At 42.9% G+C, this 17,309-nt stretch overlaps 1 protein-coding gene across 7 annotated transcripts in view; it reads right to left on the bottom strand.

Annotated features, from left to right (window-relative positions):
* The window catches only part of LOC112254856 (plasma membrane calcium-transporting ATPase 1), a 176,601-nt gene that overhangs the window by 34,523 nt on the left and 124,769 nt on the right, over nucleotides 1–17,309 (bottom strand). For all 7 annotated transcript variants that reach the window (XR_006083793.1, XM_042324651.1, XM_042324649.1 and 4 more), the window contains one exon: nucleotides 3,359–3,541. Coding sequence is in view for 6 of the 7 variants with exons in the window: in XM_042324651.1 (XP_042180585.1) it covers nucleotides 3,359–3,541 (183 nt within the window). In the remaining variant the exon portion in view is untranslated. The remainder of the gene's footprint in view (nucleotides 1–3,358; nucleotides 3,542–17,309) is intronic.

Here is a 17,309-nt window from a genome sequence, read left to right as displayed (position 1 = left end):
GTCTCTTTAATCCCACTTTATTGTAGCACCACGGCCTAAGAATTCTGCCCACCCACCCCCACACACACACATGGTACATCTGTCTCTCAGCAGAAAGGACCCAATCTGGCTGATGCGTCACCCATTGTCGGGGAGAATGGGCCATTCTAAAAAACATAGAGCGAGAGGAGGTATTTTAAAACCGGGAACAGCCCAAAATTCTCCTTCGTATGCAACCGCAGAGAAGGACACCCTGTGGAGACCCCCAGGAGTTGACGGGTGTGTGTGTCCCACTACATAAAACATTTGGAGACCTGGTGAAAAGCTCTATTTAATTAGTCTCTGGAGGGGAGGAAGAAAGAAAGAAAGAGAGCGAGACTGAAAGTCATCCATTACAACTCTCTCCATTAGATTATATAGAGATGTGTCTAGCTGTGTTGGTGGGTAGTGCCTCTCTGTCCCCAGGCCAGCTTCCAGTGTGTCAGAGTTTATAAGCGACCAGGCAGTATTTCCACTCCCCCAGTAGGACCCAGAGCTACTGACAATCAGCAGCTTACATCCCAGGGCCCATACTGACAAAGCATCTCAGAGTACGAGCGCTGATCTAGGATGAGCTCCCCTCTATCCGTATGAACGTATTAATTGTGATCAAAAAGGCAGAACTGATCCTAGACCAGCACTCCTACCCGGCAATGTTTGATTCATACGGCTCCTGGTTTCTCATCTATCTCTGATATATTATCTGGATCCTGACTCCCAACCCACTATTGTAGGATTTACTGATATATAATTACTGTATCCCGTAGGTGGTGACATGTTACAGACAGAAGAGACCGAGCAGAGGTGACACTGACAGGAAATCAAACCAGATCCATCAGACCGTGTGTCATAGTCCCATTGTCAGGTTGTCATGAGGCCGCATTTCCCTCAGACAACAACACCCACATGTCTGTCTTCACAGGAGACAGCAGCAGGGACATTTACGTTCCCATCATTTAGGGAAAACTGTAAACTCTTAAGTCTCAGAGAGACTTAGAATGACTGCATTCAAACAGGTAGTCTGAAACAACCACATAAGACCAGCACCATGTAAGATCTTCTAAAAAATACATACAGTACCAATCAAAAGTTTGGACACCTAACGTAAACTCACGTAAACTCTTATATCGACTTGGTCCGTACAATTGCCCTTATTTTAGCGCCCCAAAAACATAATACTCCCAGATCAATTGTAATGTCAATACCATTGTAAAGCACAATTTCTCCCCTTTCCAACAGAATCAATTACATTAAACGCTGCCTGTTTCTGCATAATTCAAGCAGGCTATGAGCCCCGTCGGGTCTTTTTAAAAATGGCGGGTGGGGAAGTGAAACTAATACGTGATTGTGAGACGGAGAGATGTCGTGTGGGAAAATAGCTTTTTTTCACTCAATCTGTCCAACTTATCACCTTATCGCCTCTAAAATGTAAATAAAACACTATAAAGAGTTTATATAATGTGTCATTACATACCTATTTGAAGGTTTGTGTCAAATTTGAATCGGGTTTTTAGGGTGGTGCTAAAGTGATCTTAGAAATAAACAGCGGCTTTGAGAATGATGATCGCATGCAATGATGAAAAAAAATGACTAGGTATCCCCCCTTACCCCCGTCACTGTCCATTTCTTGTTTTTAAAGGATGAGAGTAGTGCTACACCTGGTGGAGAGAGATTGTAAGACAGAAATAGTTGCTTTATGAGTGCTGAACGTTAGGACATGACACATCCCGATGTAACTGAGGGTCCGTTTTTTAAAACTTTTCTCCAATACCATAGAGCCATTACCATGTCGATCAACGCTTGAATAGAAACCTAGTTCACACCCCCGATTGACGTCAACATAGTCCCATTAGTTTTCTTTGTAGCCTCGTTTGAATGTTGCGGTTGCGCACATTTGTACGGAATGGGGTGAGTTTACGTTACTCATTCAAGGGTTTTTCTTTATTTAAATGATTTCACTACTAGTATGTCCAGAGGTGTCCAGACTTTTGACTGGTACTGTATATATACACGCACACAAAATAGACACACACTCACGCATACAAATCATGGGCATTAATATGGAATTGCTAGACGTGACCCAGTTGTTTGTTCGATTAGTTTGATATTTACGGACACAACCTAGTCATTCGTTCTTTATGTTCTGTTGCCATGCCTGCTGGCAATGTTCTTATCCCTTGCTTGCTAGCTAGCCAGCTAGCTACGGATAACACAGGCACAACCTCTGCAGCCAGATTAACAGCAAAATAGCTGATTTCTATTGCCATTTCGAAAGATCCAATCCAACAATGAGCTGATAATGGCCGATTTTTCCTGGCATAGCTAGAACAGTTTGCCTTCTCATCAGGACACTCATCAACACGGACTGTTAATTGCAAGGAGATCACATTGCATATAAAACACTAGGGTATAAGATATCTAAATAGTTTGTTGTTAGCAAACCTTCCAATATGACAACCAAATTCTAAAACATCAGTTGCTGAAAACAGCTGGAGAAACTAAAAACATGTGGGAGGATTTTACAGCTTTAGTGGCAGAGGGGACCAGAGAAAACCATGTTCATCACTCACCACGTTAGATCATCAGATGCTCCCAAAAAAAAGATGTCTCTGCAAAAACAAATCAACGCTAGCTAGCTACATTTTTTTCGTCATTGGACTTGTGTTTACAATGTATCCAATGCCAGTTTGTGTGGTTGTTGGTTTAGCTTTCTGTAACTTTCTGTAGCAAGAACGGTCTGCATGTGTAGGCGGATACTGCGTCACGATTTCAAGGTGTCTCGGTATCTTTTCCAATTAACCCAATATATTTTCCAACTGTCCTGTTATCTGGTTTTAATGTCTATTCTAGAATGCCCTCCCAGCCAATCAGAAACGACTAACCAACAATGCTGTGGTATAAACATAACACACATATATACCAATAAAAGCCCAGTAACAGTTATCAAAACAGTCATGGTAAAAGAAAGAGGTCCTCTTCTTCCATTTGAAAGGACCACTACACCTAGAGAACAGACCACTCCTCAAGAGGGGGTATCTCTGCTCTTATGGTCTTGAAGACCTTCTGTAGGTCTTCTCCCCTATTTACTTCTTTTTTCTGAAAAGCCTGGGGAGAGGGAGGAAGGGATGGATGGGGAGATGGGGGAGAGGGAGGGAGGGATAGAGAAAGGGAGAGGAGTACCCAATGCTCTCAACACCATTTAGATGCTCTTCTCCTCCTACAGTATACCTGTGAAACCCCTGGACAGGACTGGAAGAAAGCGAGGAAGATAGAGGGAGAGATGGGGGAACCTGCTAAGGCGAGAGCAGGTAATGGTATTTGAGGACCCCCCGGTGCATACCTGAGTCTGGATGCGGTTGAGGCCCCTGAACCAGAGGACCTGACCCCTACGGAGCTCCATCTCAGCGTGATCGATCTCATCGTCCCCCTCGTTCATCTCGTTTTCGGGGACATCCTCCTTATGGGTTCCGTGGCCAGCCTCCTTTAGGAACTTCAGGTGGTGGGTGGGGATGGCTGAGATCAGCTGGAGGAGAGAGAGACACCATGAGGAGCTTTCTATATATTTTTTTCATTTTTGTGGAGTGGTTGAAAAACAAGTTTTAATGACTCCAACCTAAGTGTATGTAAACTTCCGACTTCCACTGTGTGTTTAGTAATCATGAGGTCAGGGTTCTGTGGCTGAATATATATATATATATATATATATATATATACATATGTATATATATATATATATATAACATTTCTGGGCAGAACTGAAAAAGCGTGTGCGAATAAGGAGGCCTACAAACCTGACTCAGTTACACCAGCTCTGTCAGGAGGAATGGGCCAAAATTCACCCAATTTATTGTGGGAAGCTTGTGGAAGGCTACCCGAACACGTTTGACCCAAGTTAAACAATTTAAAAGGCAATGCTAACAAATACTAATTGAGTGTATGTAAACTTCTGACCCGCTGGGAATGTGATGAAAGAAATAAAAGCTGAAATAAATCATTCTCTCTGCAATTATTCTGACATTTCACATTCTTAAAATAAAGTGGTGATCCTAACTGACCTAAAACGGGGAATTTTTACCACGATTAAATGTCAGGAATGGTAAAAAATGAGTTTAAATGCATTTGCCTAAGGTGTATGTAAACTTCCGACTTCAATAATATATATTACACACAAACACTATATGACCAAAAGTATGTAGACACTTCTTGTCGAACATCTCATTATAAAATCATGAGGTCAGGGTTCTGTGGCTGAACTAGCCGAATTCAATAATTTGAAGGGGTATCCACATATAAAGGTTAGTGGATTTGGCTATTTCAGCCACACCTGTTGTATAAAATTAAGCACACAGCCATGCAATCTCCATAGACAAACAATGCCAGTAGAATAGGGAGGACCTTTTATACCATCATAAGAAGGTTTATGTCCATTCTAGTATTCATAATTCTATGTCTGCAGTACACTATTATAGAGCTCTGACCTGAAATGAACACCTCATCTGATATATATGTAAAAGCACCAGTGGTTTTTTCTCACATCATATTTCTTGGCAGGCTATTACAGGCATTAATAACTCTTCATGTGAACTTATATAGGTTCACTAACTCATAATTCAATTACATTCATGGTTTGAAATGAATTAATCCAGTCCACGCCCTGTAGTTCTATCAGTGATTAGTTCACCTTATCAATTCTCTTCAGGATCTGAAGTGAATGCAGAGATCTTATCAAATGACTATAATTCTATGGTGTTGAATAGAGATACATATTCATGACTATTGAATGGTTCTATTTAATTATGTGGGGGCCAGTTTTTCCTCATGTGAATGTTTCTAAGGCCTGGATTGGCTGAGCAGAGAGTTGACAAACCAGAATGCTCCAACACTGAACCCAACGAACTGAGGTTACATACCAAATGTCACACTATTCCCTATATAGTGCACCACATAGAGAGGGAACAGGGTGCCATTTGGGATGCAACCTGAAATAAATTGAGGTGTCAATAAAATGATGGCAAACTTTCTTGCTGTACCTTTCCTCAGGGTGGACGTATAGATACTATGGTAATGTGGTGCTGTGTGCATGTTAGGTTCTCGTCTGCATTTCGAACACGGTACACCTATGTAATGCTTTAGCAGTAGCTAATGGGGAACCAAATAAAACAATACTACTAATTAACTTACTCACCTCTGAAATATTATGCTTTCAAAAACTCCCATACACACAAGCAAGCGCACACACACACACACACACACACACACACACACACACACACACACAGCTCTGCAGTATACTATTTTAAAGAGCTCTGACCTGAAATTAACACCTCGTCTGATCTATATGTAAAAGTGCCAGTGTTTTATTTCTCATATCATATTTCTTGGCAGGCATTAATAACTCTTCATTTGAACCTATAATCAGTTCACTAATTCATAATTCAATTCATGGATTGAAATGAGTTAATTCAGTCCATGCCCTCTAGTTGGCCCAGTGATTAGTTTGCCTTATCAATTCCCTTCAGGATCTGAAGTTAATGCAAGGTCATTTCTCAGGCCCAGACTAAAGTCAGGGTTGAACACAGAGATCCTATTAAATGACTGTAATCCTATGGTGTTGGAGATACACACACGTTATTTATCAATAACAGCTGTCTAATATTAAGGTAGTCTCAAGGTATTGCTTGCCTGAGGTAGAGTACCTCATGATAAGCTGTAGACCACACTATCTACCAAGAGAGTTTTCAGCAATATTTTTCGTAGCCGTCTATTTACCACCACAAACCGATGCTGGCACTAAGAACTCACTCAACGAGCTGTATAAGGTCATAAGCAAACAAGAAAATGCTCATCCAGAAGTGGTGCTGTCACATGTGCAACCAGAGGGAAAAAAACCTCTAGACCACCTTTACTCCACAGACAGAGACGTGTACATAGCTCTCCCTTGCCCTATATCCTCCTGATTCCTGCTTACAAGCAAAAACTGAAGCAGGAAGTACCAGTGACTAGCTCAATACGGAAGTGGTCAGATGACTTGGATGCTACGTGACAGGACTGTTTTTCTAGCACAGACTGAGAAATGTTCCGGGATTCATCCAATGGCATTGAGGAGTATACCACCTCTGTCACCAGCTTCATCAATAAGTGCATTGACGACGTCGTCCCCACAGTGACCGTACGTACAAATCCCAACCAGAAGCCATGGATTACAGCCAAAATCCGCATTGAGTTAAATGCTAGAGCTGCCGCTTTCAAGGAGTGGCACACTCATCTGAATGCTTAGAAGAAATCTTGCTATGCCCTCAGAGGAACAATCAAACAGGCAAAGTGTCAATACAGGACTAAGGGTGAATCCTACTCCACCGGCTCTGACGCTTGTCGGATGTGGCAGGGCTTGCAAAGTATTACGGACTACAAACCCAGTCGCGAGCTACCCAGTGACCCGAGCCTACCAGATGGGCTAAATGCATTTTAAGCTTGTTTTAAGGCAAGCAACACTGAAGCATGCATGAGAGCACCAGCTGTTATCACGCTCTCCATAGCCAATGTGAGCAAGATCTTTAAAACAGGTCAACATTCACAAGGCCGTAGGGCCAAACGGATTACCAGGATGTGTACTCAGAGCATGCGTGGATCAACTGGCAAGTGCCTTCACTGACATTTTATCCCTGACCGAGTCTTTAATACCTACATGTTTCAAGCAGACCACCATAGTCCCTGTGCCCAAGGAAGCAAAGGTAACCTGCCTAAATCCTGGACTTAGTGGCAGGCCGCCGCAGGTGGTAAGGGTAGGCAACAACTCATCTGCCATGCTGATCCTCAATAAGGGGGCCCCTCAGGCGAGCATGCTTAGTCCCCTCCCGTACTCCCTGTTCCCCCGTGACTGCGTGGTCAAGCATGACTCCAACACCTTCATTAAGTTTGCTGACGACACAACGGTGGTAGGCCTGGTCACCGACAATGATGAGACAGCCTATAGGGAGGAGGTCAGAGACCTGGCAGTGTCTCTTCCTCAACATGAGCAAGACAAAGGAGATGATCGTGGACTACAGAAAAAGGAGGTCCGAACACACCCCCATTCACATCGACGGGGCTGTAGTGGAGCGATTTAAGAGTTTCCAGTTCCTTGGTGTCCACATCACCAACAAACTATCATGGTCCAAACACACCAAGAAAGTTGTGAAGAGGGCATGACAATGCCCCCCTCCTGAAGAGATTTGGCATGGGTCCCCAGATCCTCAAAAAGATATACAGCTGCACCATCGAGGGCATCCTGACCGGTTGCTTCATCACCTGGTATGGAAATTGCAAAATTGCAACTTGTAAGTAAGCATTTCACGGTATTTGGCACATTTGACAAATTCAATTTTAATTGATTTGAGGACTATTTCCATTTAATAGTTCTTAATTCTGTTTGCCAGTTTTTCCTCATGTGACTGTTACGAAGACCTGGATTGGCTAAGCAGACAGTTGCCTAACCAGCATGCCCCAGCACTAAACCCAACAGACTGAGGCTGAAGCCCAAATATCACCCTATGCCCTATATAGTGCATTGGATAAAACAAACTGTGTTGTCGGGAGAAGGATGGTAAACTCCCTTGCTGCACTATTCCTTGGGGTGGAGGTATAGATACTGATGTGTGTGTGTTATGTTCTCATCTGCATTTCACACATGGGACACTTATGTAACAAGTCATGATGACTCAAATTAATTTAGTCACCTCTGAATGGTTATGCTGTCAAAGACACCCACACACACAACCGCACACACACTCACTGGAGGCCATCATCCTAGATGTAATGTTATAGGTTGATACAGGGAGACTGACAGTAGCTTGTTCTACCTGGTTTATAGAGATCTCTATCAATTCAATTCAATTCAAGGGGCTTTATTCGCATGGGAAACAAAATCAGCAAAAAAAGAAATGTCCCTTTTTCAGGACCATGTCTTTCAAATATAATTTGTGAAAAATCCAAATAACTTCACAGATCTTCATTATAAAGAGTTTAAACACTGTTTCCCATGCTGGTTTAATGAACCATAGACAATTAATAAACATGCACCTGTGCAACGGTTGTTAAGACACAGTTATGAAAACGTAGGACACTAAAGAGACCTTTCTACTGACTCTGAAAAACACCAAAAGAAAGACGCCCAGGGTCTCTGCTCATCTGCGTGAACGTGCCTTAGGCATGCTGCAAGGAGGCATGAGGCCAGAGCAGTAAATTGCAATGTCCATATTGTGAAATGCCTAAGACAGAACTATAGGGAGACAGAACGGGCAGTTGATCGTCCTCGCAGTGGCAGACTACGTGTAACACCTGCACAGGATCGGTACATCCGAACATCACACCTGCGGCACAGGTACAGGATGGCAACAACAACTGCCCGAGTTACACCAGGAATGCACAATCCCTCCATCAATGCTCAGACTGTCCGCAAAAGGCTGAAAGAGGCTGGACTGAGGGCTTGTAGGCCTGTTGCAAGGTAGGTCCTCACCAGACATTACTGGCAACAACATCGCCTATGGGCACAAACCCACCGTTGCTGGACCAGACAGAACTGGCAAAAAGTGCTCTTCACTGACAAGTCGTGATTTTGTCTCACCGGGGATCATGATCAGATTTGCGTTTATAGCCAAAGGAATTAGCATTAGCGGCCTGTACTCTGGAGCGGGATACATTTGGAGGTGGAGGGTCCGTCATGGTCTGGGGCGGTGTGTCACAGCATCATCGGACTGAGCTTGTTGTCATTGCAGGCAATCTCCTCCCTCACATGGTACCCTTCTTGCAGGCTCATCCTGACATGACCCTCCAGCATGACAATGCCACCAGCCATATTGTTCATTCTGTGAGTGATTTCATGCAAGACAGGAATGTCAGTGTTTTGCCATGGCCAGCGAAGAGCCCGGATCTCAATCCCATTGAGCACGTCTGGGACCTGTTGGATCAGAGGGTGAGGGCTAGGGCCATTCCCTCCAGAAATGTCTGGGAACTTGCAGGTGCCTTGTTGGAAGAGTTAGGTAACATCTAACAGCAAGAACTGGAAAATCTGGTGCAGTCCATGAGGAGGAGATGCACTGCAGTACTTAATGCAGCTGGTGGCCACACCAGATACTGATTGTTACTTTTGATTTTGATCTCCCCTTTGTTCAGGGAGAGATTATTTCATTTCTGTTAGTCACATGTCTGTGGAACCTGTTCAGTTTATGTCTCAGTTGTTGAATCTTGCTATGTTCATACAAATATTTACACATGTTAAGTTTGCTGAAAATAAACGCAGTTGACAGTGAGAGGACATTTGTTGTTGTTGTTGCTGAGTTTATGTTAACATTGCCAATGCCAGTGAGGTAGATAATAAACAAAAGTGAAATACAATTTAAAAAATGAATAGTAAACATTTCACTCCTAGAAGTTCCAAAGGAATAAAAACATTTAAAATGTTATATTATGTATACATACAGTATTGTAACAATGTGCAAATGGTTAAATAAATAAACATAAATATGGGTTGTATTTACAGTGGTGTTTGTTCTTCACAGGTTGCCCTTTTCTTGTGGCAACAGGTCACAAATCTTGCTGCTGTGCTGGCACACTGTGGTATTTCACCCAGTAGATATGGGAGTTTATCAAAATCGGGTTTGTTTTCGAATTCTTTGTGGATCTGTGTAATCTGAGGGAAATATGTGCCTCTAATATGGTAATACATTTGGCAGGAGGTTAGGAAGTGCAGCTCAGTTTCCACCTCATTTTGTGGGCAGTGTGCACATAGCCTGTCTTCTCTTGAGAGCCAGGTCTGCCTACAGTGGCCTTTCTCAATAGCAAGGCTATGCTCACTGAGTCTGTACATAGTCAAAGCTTTCCTTAAGTTTGGGTCAGTCACGGTGGTCAGGTATTCTGTCACGGTGTACTCTCTGTTTAGGGCCATTCTTGGTTGGCAGTCTAGTTTGCTTTATTTTTTTGTGAATTCTGTCCAATGTGTCAAGTAATTATCTTTTTGTTTTCTCATGATTTGATTGGGTCTAATTGTGTTGCTGTCCTGGGGCACTGTTGGGTCGGCTTGTGCTTGTGAGCAGAGCTACAGGACAAGCTTGCTTAAGGGAATCTTCTCCAGGTTCATCTCTCTGTAGGTGATGGCTTTGTTATGGAAAGTTTGGGAATCGCTTCCTTTTAGGTGGTTGTAGAATTTAATGGGTGTTTTTTGGATTTTGATAATTAGCAGGAATCGGCCTAATTCTGCTCTGCATGCATTATTTGGTGTTTTACGTTGTACACAAAGGATAATTTTGCAGAATTCTGAATACAGTCTCAATTTGGTGTTTGTCCCATTTTGTGAATTCTTGGTTGACGAGTGGACCCCAGACCTCACAACCATAAAGGGCAATGGGTTCTATAACTGATTCAAGTATATTTTAGACAGATCCTAATTGGTATGTTGAAATGTATGTTCCTTTTGGTGGCATCGAAGGCCCTTCTTGCCTTGTCTCTCAGATCGTTCACAGCTTTGTGGAAGTTACCTGTGGCACTGATGTTTAGGCCAAGGTATGTATAATTTTTTGTGTGCTCTAGGGCAAATGTGTCTAGATGGAATTTGTATTTGTGGTCCTGGAGACTGGACCTTTTTTGGAACACCATTATTTTGATCTTACTGAGATTTACTGTCAGGGCCCAGTTCTGGCAGAATCTGTGCAGAAGATCTAGATGCTGCTGTAGGCCCTCCTTGGTTGGTGACAGAAGTACCAGATCATCAGCAAACAGTAGACATTTGACTTTTAGATTCTAGTAGGGTGGACCCAGGTGCTGCAGACTGTTCTAGTGCCCTCCAAATTTGTTGATACATATGTTGAAGAGGGTAGGGCTCAAGCTGCAACCCTGTCTCACCCCACAGCCCTGTGGAAAGAAATGTGTTTTTTGCCAATTTTAACTGCAAACTTGTTGTTTGTGTACATGGATTTCATAATGTCGTATGTTTTTCCCCCGACACTATTCCATCAACTTGAATAGCAGACACTCATGCCAAATTGAGTCAAAGGCTTTTTTGAAATCAACAAAGCATGAGAAGACATTGCCTTTGTTTAGTTTTTTTTTTTTTTTTTTTTTCATTTAGTGTGTGCAGGGTGAATACGTGGTCTGTCACATGATAATTTGGTAAAAAGCCAATTGGACATTTATTCAGTATATTGTTTTCACTGAGGAAATGTACAAGTCTGCTGTTAATGATAATGAAGAGGCTTTTCCCAAGGTTGCTGTTGACGCATATCCCACAGTAGTTATTGGGGTAAAATTTGTCTCCACTTTTGTGGATTGGGGTGATCAGTCCTTGGTTCCAAATATTGGGGAAGATGCCAGAGCTAAGGATGATGTTAAAGAATTTAAGTATAGCCATTTGGAACGTGTTGTCTGTATATTTTATAATTTAATTGAGGATACCATCAACACCACAGGCCTTTTTGGGTTGGAGAGTTTTTATTTTGTCCTGTAGTTCATTCAAGGTAATTGGAGAATCCAGTGGGTTCTGGTAGTCTTTAATAGTTGATTCTAAGATTTGTATTTGATCATGTATTTGTTTTTGCTGTTTGTTCGATGTTATAGAGCCAAAAGGATTGGAGAAGTGGTTTACACATACATCTCCATTTTGGACAGATAACTCTTGTTGTTGTTGTTTGTTTAGTGTTTTCCAAATTTCCCAGAAGTGGTTATGGTCTATGGATTCTTCAATTACATTGAGCCGATTTCTGATGTGCTGTTCCTTCTTTTTCCGTAGTGTATTTCTGTATTGTTTTAGTGATTCACCATAGTGAAGGCGTAGACTCAGGTTTTATGTTTTTGGTTGGACAGGTTTCTCAATTTCGATTTTTAGGGTTTTGCATTCTTCATCAAACCATTTGTCATTGTTGATAATTTTCTTTGGTTTTCTGTTTGAAATGTTTAGATTTGATAGGGAAGCGGAGAGGTCAAATATACTGTTTAGATTTTCTACTGCCAAGTTTACACCTTCACTATTACAGTGGAACGTTTAGTCCCTAGAAGTTGTCTAAAGGAGATTGAATTTGATGTTGCCTAATTGTTTTTTGGTAGGTTTCCACACTACAGTCCTTCCATCTATAGCATTTCTTAATATTACTCAGTTCCTTTGGCTATGATGCCTCATGATTGAGTATTGTTCTGTTCAAGGAGACTGTGATTCTGCTCTGATCTGATAGGGGTGTCAGTGGGCTGACTGTGAATGCTCTGAGAGACTCTGGGATGAGGTCAGTGATAAAGTAGTCTACAGTACTACTGCCAAGAGATGAGCTATAGGTGTACCTACCATAGGAGTCCCCTCAAAGCCTACCATTGACTATGTACATACCCAGCGTGCGACAGAGCTGCAGGAGTTGTTTTTGTGGTCATAGTTGTGCCTAGGAGAGCACATGGGAGAGGGAATGCTGTCATCTCCAGGCACGTGTTTGTCCCCCTGTGTGCTGAGGGTGTCAGGTTCTTGTACGGTTTTGGCATTTAGGTTGCCACAAACTAGTACATGTCCCCGGCACTGGAAATTATTAATGTCCCCCTCCAGGATGGAGAAGCTGTCTTCATTAAAGTATGGGGATTCTAGTAGACATTCGTGGCCAAATGTTTTGAGAATGACACAAATATACATTTTCACAAAGTCTGCTGCCTCAGTGTCTTTAGATATTTGTGTCAGATGTTACTATGGAATACTGAAGTATAATTACAAGTATTTCATAACTGTCAAAGGCTATTATTGACAATTACATGAAGTTGATGCAAAGAGTCAATATTTGCAGTGTTGACCCTTCTTTTTCAAGACCTGTGCAATCCACCCTGGCATGCTGTCAATTAACTTCTGGGCCACATCCACATGATGGCAGCCCATTCTTGCATAATCAATGCTTGGAGTTTGTCAGAATTTGTGGGTTTTTGTTTGTCCAGCCGCCTCTTGAGGATTGACCACAAGTTCTCAATGGGATTAAGGTCTGGGGAGTTTCCTGGCCATGGACCCAAAATATTGATGTTTTGTTCCCCAAGCCACTTAGTTATCACTTTTGCCTTATGGCAAGGTGCTCCATCATGCTGGAAAAGGCATTGTTCGTCACCAAACTGTTCCTGGATGGTTGGGAGAAGTTGCTCTCGGAGGATGTGTTGGTACCATTCTTTATTCATGGCTGTGTTCTTAGGCAAAATTGTGAGTGAATCCACTCCCTTGGCTTAGAAGCAACCCCACACATGAATGGTCTCAGGATGCTTTACTGTTGGCATGACACAGGACTGATGGTAGCGCTCACCTTGTCTTCTCCGAACAAGCTTTTTTCCGGATGCCCCAAACAATCGGAAAGCGGATTCAGAGAAAATGACTTTACCCCAGTCCTCAGCAGTCCTGTACCTTTTGCAAAATATCAGTCTATCCCTGATGTTTTTTTGCTGCCCTCCTTGACACCAGGCCATCCTCCAAAAGTCTTCGCCTCACTGTGCGTGCAGATGCACTCACACCTGCCTGCTGCCAGTCCTGAGCAAGCTCTGTACTGGTGGTGCCCCGATCCCGCAGCTTAATCAACTTTAGGAGACGGTCCTGGCGCTCGCTGGACTTTCTTGGGCGCCCTGAAGCCTTCTTCACAATAATTGAACCGCTCTCCTTGAAGTTCTTGAGTCGATAAATGGTTGATTTAGGTGCAATCTTACTGGCAGCAATATCCTTGCCTGTGAAGCCCTTTTTGTGCAAAGCAATGAAGATGGCACATGTTTCCTTGCAGGTAACCATGGACGACAGAGAAAGAACAATGATTCCAAGCACCACCCTCCTTTTGAAGCTTCCAGTCTGTTATTCGAACTCAATCAGCATGACAGCGTGATCTCAAGCCTTGTCCTCGTCAATACTCACACCTGTGTTAACAAGAGGATCACTGACATGATGTCAGCTAGTCCTTTTGTGGCAGGGCTGAAATGCAGTGGAAATGTTTTTTGGGATTCAGTTAATTTGCATGGCAAATAGGGACTTCACAATTAATTGCAATTCCTCTGATCACTCTTCATAACATTCTGGAGTATATGCAAATTGCCATCCTACAAACTGAGGCAGCAGACTTGGTAAAAATTAAAATTTGTGTCATTCTCAAAACTTACTTTAATAGAGTGAGTTAAGTCTGCTCTATACCAAATTAGCATACCCCCTGAGTCCCCTCCCTGTTTCACACCTGGTAGTTTGGTGGATTGGACTACCAGCTCTCTGTACCCTAGAGGGCAACCAGTGGGTCAGTCTCCTCTATACCATGTTTCTAGTAGGATGACATTGTCTATATTTCTGATTTTTTTTAGTGAAGTCCAGGTTCCTGCTCTTTAGGCCAAAGGCAGATGACTTCAGGCCTTGGATATTCCAATAAGAGATAGTGAAGGCTTTGTGTTCCATAAAGTGTCCAATGTTGTTGGTCGTGTAGTTTGGCCTCAGGCCAGTAAGTGTAAGCAGAGCCTGCTGAGAATCTGGAAAGTGCCATTGGCTTGGGCTAGTGTAAGAGTGCGGGTTGGGCCTGTTTTCCTGCTCATGGCCAGGTCGTATGTGTGACTTGCTGGTCTGGGTGGGGTGTCTATTGATCTGTTGCTCCTGTGTAAAGTGTTGGGGCTGCGTTTGAGAGCGATGTCCTTTAGGGTCCGGGTGAAGGTGCGCACTGCTGCCTTGTATAGGTGGACATGGTCATAAAGGCTGTTCAAGTCCAGGGTGGAGTGGTGGACCTGGTAAACATTTGGTTTTGAGGCACAGTCACGGGAAATACTTGCGTTTACCTGCTGTATGGTAGCAGGGTGGAAGTATTTTCAAGGAAGGTGGAGATAACCACTTGTGCGTTGGAGAAGTAGAAGAAGCTTTTTCTATCACTCCCTTGAGTGCTGTGGCCACCATTTCCTGCTGTGTTCTCAGGTTGTTTGTGCCTGTGTGTATTATTATGAGGCTGGTTGACCCTAGTTGGTCCTCAGACAGCTGGTCTAGGGCACGCTGGGTGTTTGAACACCAGATTTTAGACACTCTGTGTTTGGGAAAATGTTTTTTTTTCATGTATACATTTTCCATTTGAGTACAATCTGTGTCTTGTGTATGTCCTTATTGGGTGTGGGGGGTTGTCAGAAGGGCTCTCAGGGTGGCAGGATCCCCTGGACTTGGGGTTCTTCATTTGTCTGTCCTGCTGTGCTGTCGACATGGTCAGGGTCTGCGGTGGACTGTTCTGCTATGGTATCAAGACTTTTGTCAGGAGCTGAGGTGGGCTGTTCTGCTGGCTTTTCTGCAGGGGTGGCCACCTCTCTAATGGGTTGTTCTCTGTCACACGACATCCCCCTCACCAGCAGTCTGATCCTCTCCTCTAGTGCTCTGTTCTTCTTCTGCTCCTGCTCTTTCTCTGGTAGATGTTGTCTCACTTCAGTCCAGAGTGCAGATATGTCTCTCTCCAGCTCTCCAGGTCTAGTTAACCTCTAGCGTCGAGCAATCCCGTATCCGGGAGCGTAATCATAGCCTCAAGCTCATTACCATAACGCAACGTTTGCTATTCATGAAAATCGCAAATGAAATTAAATAAATATATTCAAATACAAGCTTAGCCTTTTGTTAACAACACTGTCATCTCAGATTTTCAAAATATGCTTTTCAACCAAAGCTGCACAAGCATTTGTGTAAGAGTATTGATAGCCTAGCATAGCATTAAGCCTAGCATTCAGCAGACAACATTTTCACAAAAACAAGAAAAGCATTCAAATAAAATAATTTAACTTTGAAGAACTTCGGATGTTTTCAATGACGAGACTCTTAGTTAGATAGCAAATGTTCATTTATTCCAAAAAGATGATTTGTGTAGACGAAATAGCTCCGTTTTGTTCATCACGTTTAGCTAAGAAAAAGACCGGAAAATGCAGTCGCTTACAACGCCAAACTTTTTTCCAAATTAGCTCCATAATATCGACAGAAACATGGCAAACGTTGTTTAGAATCAATCCTCAAGGTGTTTTTCACATATCTATTCGATAATCTATCAGTGGTGGCAGTTGGCTCCTCATCAGAAGCAAACGGAAAAATACTGCAGCTGGAGATTACGCAATAATTGCGACGGAGGACACCAAGCGACCACCTGGTAGATGTAGTCTCTTATGGTCAATCTTCCAATGATATGCCTACAAATACGTCACAATGCTGCAGACACCTTGGGGAAAACGTGGAAAACGTAAGCTGACTCCCTAGCTCCTTCACAGCCATATAAGGAGTTATTGGCATGAGGCGATTTCAAGAAAAGCGGCACTTCCTGATTGGATTTTTATCAGTTTTTTTCTGTAACATCAGTTCTGTGGCACTCACAGACAATATCTTTGCAGTTTTGGAAACGTCAGAGGGTTTTCTTTCCAAAGCTGTCAATTATATGCATAGTCGAGCATCTCTTCGTGACAAAATATCTTGTTTAAAACGGGAACATTTTTCATCCAAAATAGCGCCCCCTATATCCAAGAAGTTAAGGGGGTGTTGTTGTGCTGGACTGTTGTCTGGGTCTGTGCTGACTGGGGTGTAATCACCTGCTGTTCTAGCTCCACCTGCCTTATGTCCAGCTGAGTGAATTTATCCCTCATTTCAACGAGGGAGTAGTATTCTGTGCTGGGAATTTGACTTTCCGCTTGGGGTTGCTCATCTGTGGGGTTATATAATGAAGAGGTCTGGTCTGACCTGCTCGGGGTGAGGGTATCTTTCTCAAGGGAGAGCTTCTCCTGCTGAGCTATTTCTTTGATTAGGTGAAAATCCAGCTGAAACTGTTTGGGGTTGCTCTGTACCAATACTGTTCCAGACTTATAGAGATTTATATTAGCTGACTCAGAGTCCTCGTTGTCTAGTATCCTGAGTTTCCACCCATCGGTAACACCCCCCTCTTAACAGTATGTTAATATAGCACTGTGTCGTGCCAGGGGATGGTCTGTGTGGAAGATAAGGTTGCTTATGTTCTCATTTTTATAAAAGTCAACAAAAAGTCTCTCTTGATTTTCCTTAAGGAGCTTCATTTTTCACTCTTTTCGTGTCTTATTATTCTTTACATACAGAGGGTGCTGCATTTTAATTACCTCTAAACAGCAGGAGGGTGCTTCTAAGGCCTTGGTTGGGGCTCTCCTGCCATTGCTGGGCTCAAGGGCTTTGACACCTTTCGTTTCACACGCCAGTGCTAATTTAAGCTGTATCTCCATGTCCGAGCAAGCCTGGTAGTCTTAGCATTCAGGCCTTATCAAGTCAAATATATCATTGTGTATTATAATGTATTATAATTGTAATGTATTTTTCTTCT

The sequence above is a fragment of the Oncorhynchus tshawytscha genome, linkage group LG07, assembly GCF_018296145.1.
Source record: "Oncorhynchus tshawytscha isolate Ot180627B linkage group LG07, Otsh_v2.0, whole genome shotgun sequence".
Classification (NCBI taxonomy): Eukaryota; Metazoa; Chordata; class Actinopteri; order Salmoniformes; family Salmonidae; genus Oncorhynchus; species Oncorhynchus tshawytscha.
The sequence above is the reverse complement of the archived record's forward strand: the minus strand, read 5'-3'. Positions and strand labels throughout refer to the sequence as shown.